Raw genomic sequence first — 15,280 nt, 5'->3', positions numbered from 1 at the left:
TGCATTATCCCTGGAATACTGACAGCATAGAATGAAATTGTTTCCTTTCAGTGAAGGTGGAACCTAAACTACTCTTCCAGATTCTTTGTATAGTTAATGGAAATAACTATCTAGCAAGAATTATGGTTTATGATGGCACAAATTCCTCTAGATTCATCTGCAATAGCCTGAAATTTCATATATTGATTAAAATAAAGGCAAAGCAGAATTCTGAATTTTTGAAATAGGCTTCTAACTTGTAGGCAAAGATTAGCAATACCTTTGGTGTTTTCTAATTCAAGTTTTTATATGGCTAATTTACAAATCAAATAACTGTAATATGAAAAAAAGAATTCCTTCAAAGAAAAAAAAAAGAAAAAAGAGAGAGGGGCCATCACACTGATCAGAATATTTTACTGCAGTAATTTATATCTATAATGAAAAGTGCATGCATTATTCTTCAGTATGACACAGTACACTTTTAAATCCCATTTAAAACTTTATTGGGCCAGAATAAGATATGATAGATCATGCCTCTTTTATTTTAAGAAATACTTTTACACTGGTTAATTTGAAAAGTAGTTAGTAAGTTTACTTACAAAATTATGACAGATAAATGTTCTGTTTAAGTCATTAAGCAGGGAAGTACTTCTTATATTTGTGTGTTCCTTGAAGATGCTGGATGGAATCAAGTCCTACATCAAATCTTACTCATGTTCTCACTTCTTTAGAAAGAATTTGTCTAATATATTTTTTAGATTAATTAAATACTAACATTTTTTTAGATTAACATTGAAAGAACTAAACTTGGATTATGTAAAAAAAATAATTATGTGTTCTTATGAAAAGTGCACTTAATACTTGGGGAGAATAGTTGTAGTTATTATCTGTGCAAAATAAGGCTAGGGCTTTAGCAATGAATCTTGTTTTCAAGATTCTTAATGTTTTAAGAGCTGTGATAAGTAAGTTTATACCGTTGTAGCCTAGCAACTTTAAGTACTTTTTCAAAAAAGTTTGAAATAACATTTCTTAATGTCTTAATACAATGCCACACAGCTTTCATTTCCCTCCGCTCTGGTTCAGGTATGAATATTTAAAACATTTCAATAACTAACAGAAACAGTGAGTAAAGTATTAGCCAAAGCAATGTCAATAAGATGTCTTGCCTTAATTATCAGCGACTTCTCCAGTTTGCATGAAAAGCAGAAGAAAAAGTGAAAAAGCTTTGCTTCCAAAATCATTAATATTTTGTGTTTCACAGTTTTAATAAACCTACATTATTCAATTCCATCATATATTCAACTCCCAAGACAGGAAGTTATTACATACTTAGTCACAGCTTGTTCCTGGAACACTTCTAAGTCCTCCTCCATAACACTGATTGTCGTTTTAACCTGTTAAAACACCAAAAATCAAGTAATTCAGATTCTTAAATGCATTAATTTACACAGCTAAGAAGTGCAAACTGGATAGTTCTATGCTTTCCTTTCATATTACTCATTTTTCTCATTGCACACAACAAGGACAGGGGAGTGCAGCTCTAATTACAGGCTGGCATGGGCAAGACAAAAACGTCGGGAGTAAACTCAGTTCTGTGAGTTGAGAGAGAGCTGCACTGAGATACCAGAGGTGGTGCTGAACTCGATCCCAGTCCTGGGTCTCCAAACGGAAATTTGTTTCGGATCATTCCCTGTTGCGTGATGTCAATGACTTGCGAAGACACTCTGAAGCACATGAATCTAAATTTGCCATAGATCCATGGCTGCGTCCATCAAACATTTGCACCTTTACACACCATGATTAACCTCCACCCAGGCTATAACAGCTCTCAAACACAATTTCGGATTCCTATTGACTGGTCACTCCCTCGCCTGGCAGATGCAGTCGGAGACGCGCAGCCCTCCAATAACCCGGCAGGAAGACCGGAACAATGCCATTGCTGAGACCACCCCGGTTCTGTGGGTCCAGCAGGACACAAGGATGTGGGGCACGCCTGCCTGTGTGCAAGAACGTTATGGGTGATGGGGGAACATGAAACAGCCCTGATTCCTCGTGGTGAAGGGCAGTGGAGCTCTCAAGCGCACCGGTACCCACAGACGTGTGGGCAGTGACACAAGGCACTGAGCCCTGGCTCCACAGGGAGCAGGCACTTGAGGTGACATTGCCAAAGGGGCGCTGTCACCACAGGGGACCCGCAGCGGAGGTGACACTGCCAGAGGGGCACTGGCTGAAAAAGGACCGGGCACTAGGGGTGATGCTGCCACAGCACCAGCCACAGGAGATCGGCACCTGAGGTGACACAGGCACAGCCTTGGTACCCTGCCAGGCACCTGAGGCGACCGGGGCACGGAGAGCACCCCCCGGGCTTCCGCGGCCGCCCCCTCCCCTGCCCTCCCGTTACCTGCCGTGCTCTCCCCTCCGCTCCTGCCGCCCCCGCGGCCGCTGTGGCCGCGGTACGAGCCCCGCAGCCTGGCCACCCCCGGGCCCGTCCCGCCACGGCTCCCGCCCGTCGCCGCGGTAACGCGGAGAGCGGCGGGCGAGGCGGGAAGGCGGCCGGGGCAGGGCCGGGGCAGGGCCGGGAACTGGCCCCGACGGGGGCTGGGGGAGCGGCGCGGGCGTCCCGTGGTCACTCCCTGCGTCCCTCCTTCGAGGCGAAGGAAGCTGGAGTGAATTTCATCACGGGAAAATTTCAGCCGGGGTAAAGAACATGTCCTTTAACATAATTTCAGAAATCAGGAGGCAAGGTGTTTTCTCTTTCTCTTTTTTCTTCCCCCCCCCGCCCCCCTTCCCCTTAAATCACTGTTATTACTAGATAATGAAAAAGCTGAACATTACCCTTTCCTCCCTGAATGACTAGCTATGCTTTTGTCAAAGGGCTGCAGATGACTTTCAGATTATTTGGCAAACGACCTTGGCCTGATGTCTTTCCATTCTTGTGGCCTTCAGCCTGTCTTACTGAACAACAAAATGCTTTTAGGAATCACAGCTATTTCAGCTCTTTACAGTAATAGTTTGAGGGGAGTTTACATCTCTTCAAACACCAGTGAGATTTTCTACCAGGATGGTACCATTCACTTTGTATGTTTTGTCCTGAAATTTCACGGAGCAGTTCCAGGACATGCTAGTGTGTTTCTGTGCACTACATGTCCAGCTCTGGCTTTGTTTTTCTTAATATGTTTACTGAAATTAGCCAAGTGAACATCAGTTTTAATACCAGTTCTAAGGAATAATCTATTTCATTGGGTTCCCACATACTGTGCTGTGGCAGATGGTTTTCATGTCAGCAGAAATGCTGTTTCAAGCTGTGAAATATGATTTTTTTTTAATAAGAGATTAAAATAAAATTATATGCAGAGTTTCAGGAAAGTCACAGAATGACAGAATTATTAGGACTGGAATGGACCTCTGGAGATCTTTCTGGAGATAATTTTGTCCAACTCCCTTGCCAAGGCAGGGTCACCTAGCACAGGTGACAGGAACTCCCTGATGAGGTTTGCCTATTCATTCCAGAAAATAAGAGTTTTCCCTTGTAGCCAAGCCCCTGAGGATGTCAGGAGAAAGCTGTGGGACCAGTTGCTGCACTCTGAGTCCCGAAAACTTTTTCTTCATTACACTTTCAATACTTCATTACACTTTTCTTCATTATTTACTTACTGTAATTGAGTTAATGCTTCAAATATTTCTTGTAATTGAAATACTTTGAGATTTTAAAAATAGTGATATTTGGGGTTATGTATTTTAAATTCTGAGCTTTAAGATGATTTAAAATATTATATACTAGAAGTAATTTCTAATGCAACTGCCAGGAAATTTCCATTTTTTCATCTGCTCAATTGAAATGAACTTTTCAGCCATATTCCCAGTGTATATATTTCAATTTCCTCCCTGTTTTACCCTCTCTCAGAGGTAATCAGTTATTCAGAAATTTAACTTCCATCTGTCATGCCTAAATACAACTGGGAGAGGGGCAACTTAAAAAAAGACTGAAAAATAATTTTTAAATTACTTATCTACATTTTCAAAGCTTTTTAGAAGGACCATTCCACTGCCACTAGCTGGAGTCATGTTTCTCTCTTATGTATATCTGAATACCTCCCCCACTATATTAAAAAATCCCATATCAAATTGTTGACCTTTTCGATATGCTTTTGCTCATCCACGTAATCTCTTGACTAGAGCTTGTCTTACGAGACTCAAAACTGTTATTTGTTGACTTTAAAGAACATGCCTTAAAAATTGTGACAACCAGCCAAAAAATAAAAAGATACTTTCAAATCAGCTTTTACATTAAAATTCATGGAAAGCTGTAAGCGTACTTCTGCACAAAAAAAAAAAAAAGAATGTAGATCAGGGCAGATACACAACAGTGTGTGAACAAATGTCAAACAAGAGCAGGTACAAGGCTGATCTATTTACAGAAACAAGGGGAACTAGGCATTAGCTAGGAAGCTCCCTTGCAGAGGGATGTCAGATTGGAGCATTGAGCAAAGATTAATGGGATGGAATTTAACAAGTCAAAATGTTGGATTCTGTACCTAGGGGTTGAGAGTTTCTAATATTAAAGCAATAATACACAATTAAATATAGAATATTTTCATAGCAGAATAAAAGTGGTGGTATTAAAGGAGTACTATCATTTAGATATCATTTCAGTGATAAATGATTGTATACCTATTAGTTATCCTTCCTAGATATTTGTCACTTCAATTCTTCAACATGTGTTGGGTTTGTAGTGCCATATGTAATAGCAGGTAAAAGCCAAGTGCATTTGTGTATTTAACTTTAAATACAGATTGTATTTACAGGATATATTCACAACTTACTTTGCAATCTCAGATGACAGATTTGATTGAACATTTTGTTCCAGTAAGCTCAGTATAGTTCTCATAAGAAACAGACTTATTTCTTTAGCATAGAAACCACGTGATTTTAGTGATATTTATGTGATGGATTCATAGCAGCTCTATAAAAGTTTATTAATTGCATTCTGTATGTTAGTTTGAATGCATATAGACAACCCAACTTAATATACAGAAAAGAAAAGGAATATCTGAGCATAAGCCATCCATCAACAACTATGCAGGAGTCACTGAGAGACAATAAAATCTATGAAAAAAATCCTTAAGATGTAAGCAATAACAGAAGAATGACATTTTAAAAAGAACCTTTGCAAGAGGGATTTCTGCTTGTGAAAATGTGACAGGCATAAAATGTGCCCTGAAGATTCTGAAAGTGCCTAACTAATTTACTAGCAGGAGCTGATAAAACCTGACATAATGCAGACATAGATGAAGAGTACTGTTTCTAAATATTTTGTTTCTACTTTAAACTGAAAACTACTCTTTTCTTAAGCAGCTTATGAAATCACTGAAGGAAAGAACAGAAACAGTTAGGATTTAGTAGGATTTGCCAGGTAAACCAATTGATATGTCATACTGTAGGCTGAAATCTTGGAGTGGAGAATTGTAAGAATTTATCCTGTAAGAGGAAACCTGAAAATTAAAGGTAGTGCTCTGGGAGAATGCAGACAGGAAAAAAAGGTGCCATTAGGCCTGTTTTTGTGACACTTACAATTTAGCCTTTTTGTGTCAGTCTTCTAAGGATGACAAAAATAGTGGTAGAATCATGTAGATTGGAAAAGACCTTTGAAGATCATGGAGTCCAACCTCTAACCCAGCACTGCGAAGTCCGCCACTAAACCATGGCCCCAAGCACCACATCTACACATCTCTTACATAACCCCAGGGATGGTGACCTTGCCACTTCTCTGGGCAGCCTATTCCAGTGCTTGACAGCCTTTCAGTGAGGAAATTTTTCCTAATGTAGGATCTAAACCTCACCTGGTACAACTTTGAGGCCATTTTGTCCTGTCCTATCCCGTGTAATTTGAAGAGACTGAGCCCTACCTGGCTACACCCTCCTTTCAGACAGTTGTAGAGAGTGATACAGCCCCACCTGAGCCTCCTTTTCTCCAGGTTAAGCACCCCCAGCTCCCTCAGCTTTTCTCATCAGTATTGTGCTCCAGACCCTTCTCTGGACATGCTCCCGCCCCTCATTGCCTTTCTTGCAGTGAGGGGCCCAGAACTGAACACAGGATTTGAGGTGTGGCCTCACCAGTGCCAAGTGCAGGGGACAATCCCTGCCCTGGTCCTGCTGGCCACACCATGGCTGATCCAGGTCAGGATGCCATTGACCTTCTTGGCCCCCTGGGCACATCCTAGATCATGTTCAGCCAGCTATTGACCAGCACTCCCAGGTTCCTTTTCCACTGAACGGCTTCCCAGACGTTCTGACCCAAGCCTGGAGCATTGCATGAGGTTGTTTTGACCTAAGATCTTTGTTGAATTTTATCTGTATAATGCTGGATATTGTCCGCACAAAAGAGCAGTCGCTTGTTTAAAGCTTGCTGCTAATATTTTTCTGGAAACTCAAAATAGTGTTTAGCATTACTGCAACATCTTTCAGTATGGCATAGTCTTTCCTTTGTAGTTATTCCTAGTGCAGCATAAAAATATAAAAAATATTTTATGGTTTGCCAGCATGTGGATGGTTTCTAGCTCTATAGACAAAAATACAGCTCGGTTAACTTGTTTTTACTTATCAAATGAAATAGTCTGTTGTCTGTGATCTTGTCAGCAATTTAAAAAAAGACTGTTAAACTTGAGACTATACATTTCATCTGTTGCTATATGTTCTGCCACAGTTGCCTCAGTTTCTATATTGTGCCATACTGACACAAGAATTTATTAAAAAATATTCTGGTTAAGACAGGCAAGTTATAGAAAAAAAGCACTCTAGAAGCATAAATTTGACTTTGTACTGTCTGAGGGGATTACAGAAAACAAACTGTGGTATGTTTTCATCCTGAATTTAAATTATTTTATGATAGTTTGACAATTTTAGTTTTCAATGGCACAAAATGTGCTAACAATTGTACAAGCTGCTTTCGGTCATAATGTAATGTAATGACCGAAGAGTAGATAATTGGAAGTTTTATAATGTTGCATAGATTTAAGGTTTTCTTTTTTGAATCAACCACATTAAGTGAATATTCTGTTCAAATACCTTGTAGAGAAATAATTAACAGTGCTGACATTTGCCATTTGGGGTTTCAGAGATAGCAATTGAGGAGATGTCATGGGACTTCACATTGCTCACTTGCATAAGAATGTATTCATATAGAATACAGCACTATATTGGTTATATTATGATGATATTTTCAGGTTATGCTTGGGTGATTGGGTGCTCTGCCTTAACTAATTCTATTTTTTTTATCTTTGGACTCACTGTTTAGTTTTCTAATTATCTGAATGTCATTATTTTCAGAATTAGTATTGGGGTACAGTGGTGGAAAAATTAAGAAGTATTGCTGTGCTACCTTCTATGGAAGTGCATTATGAGGCCCGAACTATTTGGCTTGCCTGGAAAAGTTCAGCCCCCATTTAACTTGACTGTAAAGAGGTATTTGGCTGGGGACTCTGAGGCAGGCACATAGGATACTGGCTTTGTCATTCTCTTGCTTTTCTCTAGAAACAGAAAAGAGCTTTTTATCAACCTAACATCTAAACTCACCCTTCTGACCTTGAGAGCCATAATTCTAATCAGAGTGCAAATAACAGTAGCACAGTGTTTGCTTGCTGTCTCTGCTTTCTGCAGATACTTGCTTTGAGCATTTACATGCTCAGGGCTGTGTCTAGGCTGAGCAAATACTGCATCTGCTTGAACATCCCGTTCTCCTTAACAGTTGGCAGCTCACAGTGATGAGACTTGAGTTAGTGTGAGTGCTCCTTGCAGGGCCAGCTGCATCCAAATGTATAACACCACCAGCAGCAATGGAAACTTTGCTTCACCTTGCTGGTAAAAAAACCAAAAGCAAGCAAAGCTTTCCTAGAAAATTCGAGCTAGCAGAAATACTCTACATTTTCAATGAGGATTGTTCATCAGAGTAACCCAATCACTTTTAAGGGTGGAGCCTTAATCCTTGACTTTCTCTCCCAACCTGAACACCACCATCTCATAAGACTACATTGCAACTTTATTGCAGGCGTAACTAATTATTATATTACAAGCACTATGCTATTATCCAAAAGGTTAACTGACCAGACAGACATAAGCCATGGTCAGTTTATTTTTTATTTAGGGTAGCTAATCAAATTAGTGGGGAAAAATGTAGGACCCATGGAGAAAGGCATAGATGTCTGAATCTTGCACTTGTTTTGGGTGTTTGACTCTCAAGAGCAAAAGATTACTGGAGAGGTATTCTCTAAGTATTCCATCTTCCACAGTAGGTGTGGCAAGAAAAATGCTATAGCTGACTCAGGCCTTTGCTCCTTCATAGCTTGAAGGTTGCATGGCCAAGTTTCTGGTTGGAATTTCTGGGGCACAAGGCAGAGTTCTCCTCAAAGCAGCTGCTCTTACTGACTTCCCTGCCCCAGCTAGGCTGAGTCAGCTGGGGTAGGGGCTGTGTTTTTCGTCACTAGTACATTCAAACCTGCCTTCTTCTGCTACTTGCTAGCTTCAGCCTGACCTCCATCAGGTCTTTAGACAAAGCAATGAAGATACCAACAGCAAAGTGTATATCCAGGAAATGGTTTCCTCAGGGTACTGGACATTTTCAAATTTTATGTTTTTCTTATTAATAATTTGCCAGGGATTGAGCCTGTTATTGAAACAAGGAAATGAGAAACATCACTGTTGAATTTCATGAACTTCAACCTCTGACAAGTTACCTTTTCCATTGCACTTTCTAGGAAATAGCAATTAGATCAGGATTTTCTGTGTGTCTTGTGTGTGTATGCATACTTCAGACACTGCTACCATTGCTGTAAAGTGGTAAACAAGAAAATAGGAAAGAAATCAGCCCTGGTTTTGATTATGTCTCTGGCCTTCGAGCAATGAGATTCATCTGCTTGCTTCCTCCTACCTGAAACACAAGACTTGATAATGAAGATGGTCCTGTAGCATTCCTTACAGATATCAGTGGAGAGCGTGAGAAACACCAGTATTAAGGGAGGAGCTGAGAGAGGCTGAGGAAAGACTAAGTAGAGGAAAGAGAAGGGAGGTATGGAGCACATGAGGAAGGGAGCTGGACAAAAGTAGTTTTTAAAGTAAGAGGAATGAGATTCTGCCAGTAAGGACCCAAATCACCTTTGTGTATTGGGAGCTCTTTGGGATGCTAGTTGCTAGCTGTACATACACTGATGCTGGGCAAAGGAGAATTTGAAGGAGAAATCGTATCCATTACACAATGTTTATGCTTTTTGGTGCAATTTTATGATGTACCTGTGTTACTTAATTGTCAAGTCCATTGGGGATATAAACACACTGCCTTTCAAGGAACACTGCCTTTCAAGGAGCACTGCCTTTCCTGCACTACTGGAGCAGGAAAGGCTTACAGGTTATCTAAAACAGAGAACTGAACAAATACTAAATGAAGAATCAATCCTCGTTTTAAACTTTTGCACCAGTTATGAAGGAGAGCATTTGAATGGAATTTCCAGGACTTCATTAGCTACTCTCATAATGTTGCATAAAACCAGATGTACTGTGGACAAATGTCGGCAGAAAATATCTTGATTCAGTAAGAACTTAATTGTTTTCTAAATAACTAAATAACATGGTTATTACTAATAACTAAATTATTATTAGTTACTAATTACTAATACTTATTACCAACTACTAAATAACATGGTTATTAACTTGTTGCTAAATAACATGATTATTAAGTAATATTAGAGCCACCATGGATTTGTTCTATAGTGATCCTTTCACAATCTTGAATATTCTTCCTCTGCCTTAAAACAATTCCAGTTCCATCTCTTTAAAACTTTCCATATCCTCCACAGTAACCTTGCACATCTTTGCACATGTTTAGGAACACTGAGACAAAAAATTACCTTTGACTAGAAATGCTGTATTCTGCATCCTCTACATTCAGGAAAGGTTCAAATTTTGTTCTCTTTCCAATGCTGCTTACTTTTCAAATTCAACTGTTGAATAATTAAGTTATTATATTATAGGGTTTTCTAATCATGAGCTATAAGCACAGGGATTTGTGTAAGATCAGTGTTCAAAATGTCCTTGTTTAGTCTCCTATTCTATCTTATTTTGTATTCCTGACTAATACCTGATTGCGGCAGTCTATGATTGAGTGAATATACTTCTCTTTATGAATAGCTTGTTGATATCCTAGGACCCTCTGGGACAAAGGCAGCTGCAAACATATAAGGTGATATTACTATTTTCCATTTTATCAGAGAAAGTTCACAGCTGGGGAGATATTAAAGCAATATTTTCAGCTCTCCACATTCTCTGTAGTTTAAATTGAAAACCCAAATATAAAATTGAAGACTAAAAATAGCTTCCCCCACTCAATTCACAGTATTATAAAGAACCTTCTACTTTACCTACTTCTCTCAAAGCCATAATGATCTTTAAAGGCCAGTTCTAATCATCTTTATATGCAGTCTCTAGATTCTGCTGACTGAAACAGTATCACTCCTCAGGAGGTTTCCTTCAATAGGCAGATAGACCTCACTGACATGATTTTTGGGTATATCACAGAATCACAGAATCACTAGGTTGGAAGAGACCTTAAGATCCTTAAGTCCAACCCATGCCCTAACACCTCAGCTAAACTATGGCACTGAGTGCCATATCCAATCTTTTTTTAAACACATCCAGGGATGGTGGCTCCACCAGCCCCCTGGACAGACAATTCCAGTACTTTATCAGTCTTTCCATAAAAAACTTTTTCCCTAATATCCAACCTATATTTTCCTTGGTACAGCTTAAGACTGTGTCCTCTTGTTCCGTCAGTTGCTGCCTGGGGAAAGAAACCAACCCCCACCTGACTATAACCACCTTTCAGGAGGTTGTAGAGAGTGATAAGGTCACCTCTGAGTCTCCTTTTCTCCAGGCTGAACACTCCCAGCTCCCTCAGTTGTTTCTCACAGGGTTTGTGTTCCAAGCTCCTTACCAGCCTTGTTGCCTCCTCTGGATGCGCTCAAGTGTCTCAATGTCCTTCCTAAACTGAGGGGCCCAGAACTGGACACAGCACTCAAGGTGTGGCCTCACCAGTGCCCAGTACAGGGGAAGAATGACCTCCCTGCTCCTGCTGGCCACACCATTCCTGATACAGGCCAGGATGCCATTGGCCCTCTTGGCCACCAGGGCACACTGCTGCCTCATGTTCAGCAGCTGTCACCAGTAGCCTCAGGTCCCTTTCTTCCTGGGCACTGTCCAGCCACACCGTCCCCAGCCTATAACACTACAGGGGGTTATTGTGGCCAAAGCGCAGGACTTGGCACTTGGACTTACTAAATTTGATCTTATTGGACTCTGCCCATCCATCCAACTGTTCCAGGTCTCTCTGCAGAGCCCTCCTACCTTCCAACAGATCAACACACGGTCCCAGCTTAGTGTCATCTGCAAATTTACTAATGAAAGACTCAATACCCTCATCCATGTTGTCAGTAAGAATATTGACAGAGCTGACCCCAGCATAGACCCCTGAGGAACACCACTGGTGACTGGCCACCAGCTGGATGCAGCACCATTCACCACCACTCTCTGGGCCCGGCCATCCAGCCAGCTCCTAACCCAGCAAAGGGTGCTCCTGTCCAACCCCCAGGCTTCCAGCTTTTCCAGGAGTATGCTATGGGAGATAGTGTCAAAGGCCTTGCTGTTGTCCAAATAGATATCCACAGCCTTCCCTGCATCTGCCAGGCAGGTCATTTGGTCATAAAGAGAGACCAAGTTGGTCAAACATGACCTACCCCTCCTAAACCCGTGCTGGCTGGGTCTGACCCCGGCTATCCTGTAAGTGCTGTGTGATGGCACTCAATATAAACTGCTCCATTGCCTTACTGGGTACTGAGGTCAGGCTAACTGGCCTATAACTACTGGGATCCTCCTTCCCACCCTTTTTGTGAATGGGCATCACATTGGCCAGCTTCCAGTCATCTGGAACGTCACCAGTTGTGGTGTCCAAGATTTTCTTAGTTTCATTGCTCCAACCCCAAAATTTCCTATTCCTACAGAGTATATAGACCAGTCACACAGGGCCAGCCACACTTACATGGCAGCAATTTTTCTGAAATGTTTCATGCTTCCTGCCAAAGCTATGCACTCATGTCAGTGTAGCTCTTCAGTAGGATAACAGATTACCTGAAGTATCTGAGAATGCTTGAGAGCAATGGATTTTTGGCCATCCTACGTATGGTTACTGCAAAAAAAGAAAATGTCTAGGCCAAATTTATGATTGAAACTTTCAACAATTAGAGAAGAAGGGTGGTTCTTTGAACTCATGAATTCTGGACTCAACTCTGAAATTTGTCATAGGCTTCATGCACTTTTCAGCTAACTATTTGGATTAATTTCCAGACAGGGAAATTTGATGTACTATTAATTATATTCTCTTTTGTTTATCTATCCTTTATCTTCAGCTCTTGCACCAGAGTGACCATTTCCTGTTTACTGTGCATGGAATATGAAAGAAACAGTCTTGGCTTGGCTAACAAATCTTCTCATCCAACCATTCTCTTGTCTGGGATTCAATAACTCAGTGGCCATGGCATTAATTATTCATGTACATTCTTCCTTCACAGATTGTCCTTCTTACTCACTTTAGATAAAAGTAGTTTAATAAAATTTCATCTTGCCTGACAGAGAAAGATAAATCTAAGCCAAACTAATGTTTCTGTTAATATGCTGTAATGAAAAGGTGTTTTGCATTTTCATTCTGTTTTCCAGTGTGGTTCAACACATATAATTGATTATTTTACAAGATGATTGTTGAATTGAAATTAGAGGGGTTGCATTCAGATTTTCAGAATCAGTGGGATATTAGAATTTTTATATGGCTTTTAAGCACTACCATACCTGAAAATTTGGCCTTTAATACACTTTTTTATATATTTATTTAAATAATAGTTCATTTGTATAGAAACATTATAAATGTCTTTGTCACAGTTTAGCATCTTTGTGCTAAAAATCAGCCAGTTCTGACCGTTTAAAATTAAGTAGCTTTGATGGTTCTTATTATAGAGTGTAAAGGATTTCTCGCACCAAATTTTCTGCAGAAAAGAATTCTATAGATCAAAGCAACAATTGACATGCTGATAAAGATTTTTTTTAATGTTCTTCTTGCATTCTTACAAACCTTTGGGGGGAAAAAAGCATGTGTTCTTGTGATGTGTTGAATTCTTTATCAGTGCAAAGAGAGTAACCAAATTTACAGCATTAGAGAGTGCTGTCTAAACAGATTCACAATGTTGCTGTCCTTTCCTTAAGTTTTGGGAAGTGAATATTTCTTCTTTTTTTTTTTTTTTTTTTTTCTAAGAGCACTTCCAAGCCACATGGCTACTCATCTGTTACTGCCACATGGAGCCAAACCTGCAAAAGTTTCTGCTTCTGCTGTCTGCATTCTTTTCAGGGTCTAGCAGGTTATTTTTCTTAGTTATGAATCTTGACATGTTACACAAATGGTGAATTTGGAAATATCTTCTATCATTTTTACTGTGCACTCAGGTTTATAATTCCACATCCTTCTTACTGTCTGGAAAGCCAGTTATTGTTAGTATATTTGTTTGGTATGTGCATAGTTTGGGGAAGGCATAGACTGAATAATTGGTGAAACACAGAATGAAGTGGCCTAAGATGAAATCTTTGAATTGAGAAGAGGATTTTACTCAACTACATTTGAAAAATGCCTAAAAGAATCAGTGGTCAATTGAGAACAGATTATTTCCATATTAAGCAGTTTCCTGCTACAGTTCCTTTTTTGTTGTTTTTCATTTTGCACCTACAACTTCTGCACTGTTCGCATCAGTAAAGACATATTGCCTGTTACTACTAAGGATTTTCTTTTTTCTTGTTTACCTGTTGCTGTTGAGGATTTTTCCCAGGCCTCATCCTTTGTACCTCAATAACTCATCGCGGCTGTTTACACAAGGCCAAGCATAGATTTTAATAATGCTTTATAGTTCTTTGTAGCCAATTGTGCAGACACTCTTTATTTTAGTCAAGTTCAATTGCATTATTTTTATTTCCTGAAATATCTTTTTTCTAGAAGTAGGTTCTGCATTCTGAGTTGTGTTCTAGAGGTTTTTAACAAGCCAACTGTCTAGCAGCTGGCTCATAGTATGTCAACAGTTCTATAGTAATTTCACTTTTTGGTATTGATGTCCACATCAATACACATGGGAAGTAATTGAAGCTGGTTTAGCCCTCAAGCCCAATTAAGGAAGCTTCAGGTAGGAGACTCGTCACATAGAAAGTTCATACTGTAAGGGGATGAATCATAGAATCACAGAATCATAGAATTTTTTGAGATGGGAGGGACCTCTGAAGGTCACCTAGTCCAACCTTCCTTCCTGAAAGAACAGGGATATCTTAAACTAGGTCAAGACAAAGGTGAAGATACAGATGAAGAATAGACAAGGAAAAAGAAAGACTGCTATGATAAAAGGCATGCTGTATATTCCATGATTTTTTTCACTGCCTTTTTAATCCGAGATAAAGGATATGAAGTGAAGTAGAATACAGACAAACTGGGTGCCATTTTTCACTTACATTGTATCAGTTTTATAATATATGTATTCCATAAAAACATATGTGGTACGTATGTGTTTTTAAGGTACTTGTACCTTTAAACAAACCATTAACATAAACATCTAGACGTCATTTAGGTATACAACAAATTCATCAAAATCTGGTTATAAATCATTCTGCTATTCTATGATTTTAGTTCAAATGAAGTTAAACCAAGTCTCAAGACCGGGAAAGATCTACATAGTTCATGTCTACAGCTGAAATTTCTGAATTTCTGTCTGTGAACAGAGATAAGCATTTCTAGACCCAGTTAATCTCTTTATATGTTTATAACTAAAATGGTGTTGCTGAAAATTGCCTTCAAAGTCCCTTTTTCTGTCCAGTCACTCTAAAGGAAAGTTATGAAGCCTAGTTTACATAGAAAACTGTATATTATGTTTTTAAAGCTAAGTGAACTGAATCTTATACTCAGGAAACACTTTTCACATCAGCGTGATACTTTCCACCATCTCAAGAAATTAGTATAGCAGAAAATACACAGGTAGCTTGAATATGTAGTCCTATTACTTAATGTGACTTTTCTTTCTTTAAAAATGCTTCTGCTAATGAAATGATATAGAGAAGCTTGTCAAAATAATGTCTCAGAAAGTGAAAGATGTTATTTAATAGAGTTTTGATTCCTTGACTTGTTTTCTTTTTTAAAAAACTGCTTATTGAATACAGTTTTAAATGTGGGGGAACAGGAAGT

At 39.5% G+C, this 15,280-nt stretch overlaps 1 protein-coding gene across 1 annotated transcript in view; it reads right to left on the bottom strand.

Moving 5' to 3' along the window:
* The window catches only part of DEUP1 (deuterosome assembly protein 1), a 40,666-nt gene extending 39,296 nt beyond the window's left edge, over nucleotides 1-1,370 (bottom strand). The window contains exon 1 of the mRNA XM_066175685.1: nucleotides 1,309-1,370. Coding sequence (XP_066031782.1) covers nucleotides 1,309-1,352 — 44 coding nt within the window. The 5' untranslated portion in view covers nucleotides 1,353-1,370. The remainder of the gene's footprint in view (nucleotides 1-1,308) is intronic.
* Nucleotides 1,371-15,280: the final 13,910 nt, after the last annotated feature.

Source organism: Chamaea fasciata, unplaced genomic scaffold, assembly GCF_029207755.1.
Source record: "Chamaea fasciata isolate MVZ Bird 193981 ecotype frontalis unplaced genomic scaffold, bChaFas1.0.hap1 SCAF_2, whole genome shotgun sequence".
NCBI classification, from domain to species: Eukaryota; Metazoa; Chordata; class Aves; order Passeriformes; family Sylviidae; genus Chamaea; species Chamaea fasciata.
This window is presented reverse-complemented; position numbering and strand designations above follow the sequence as displayed.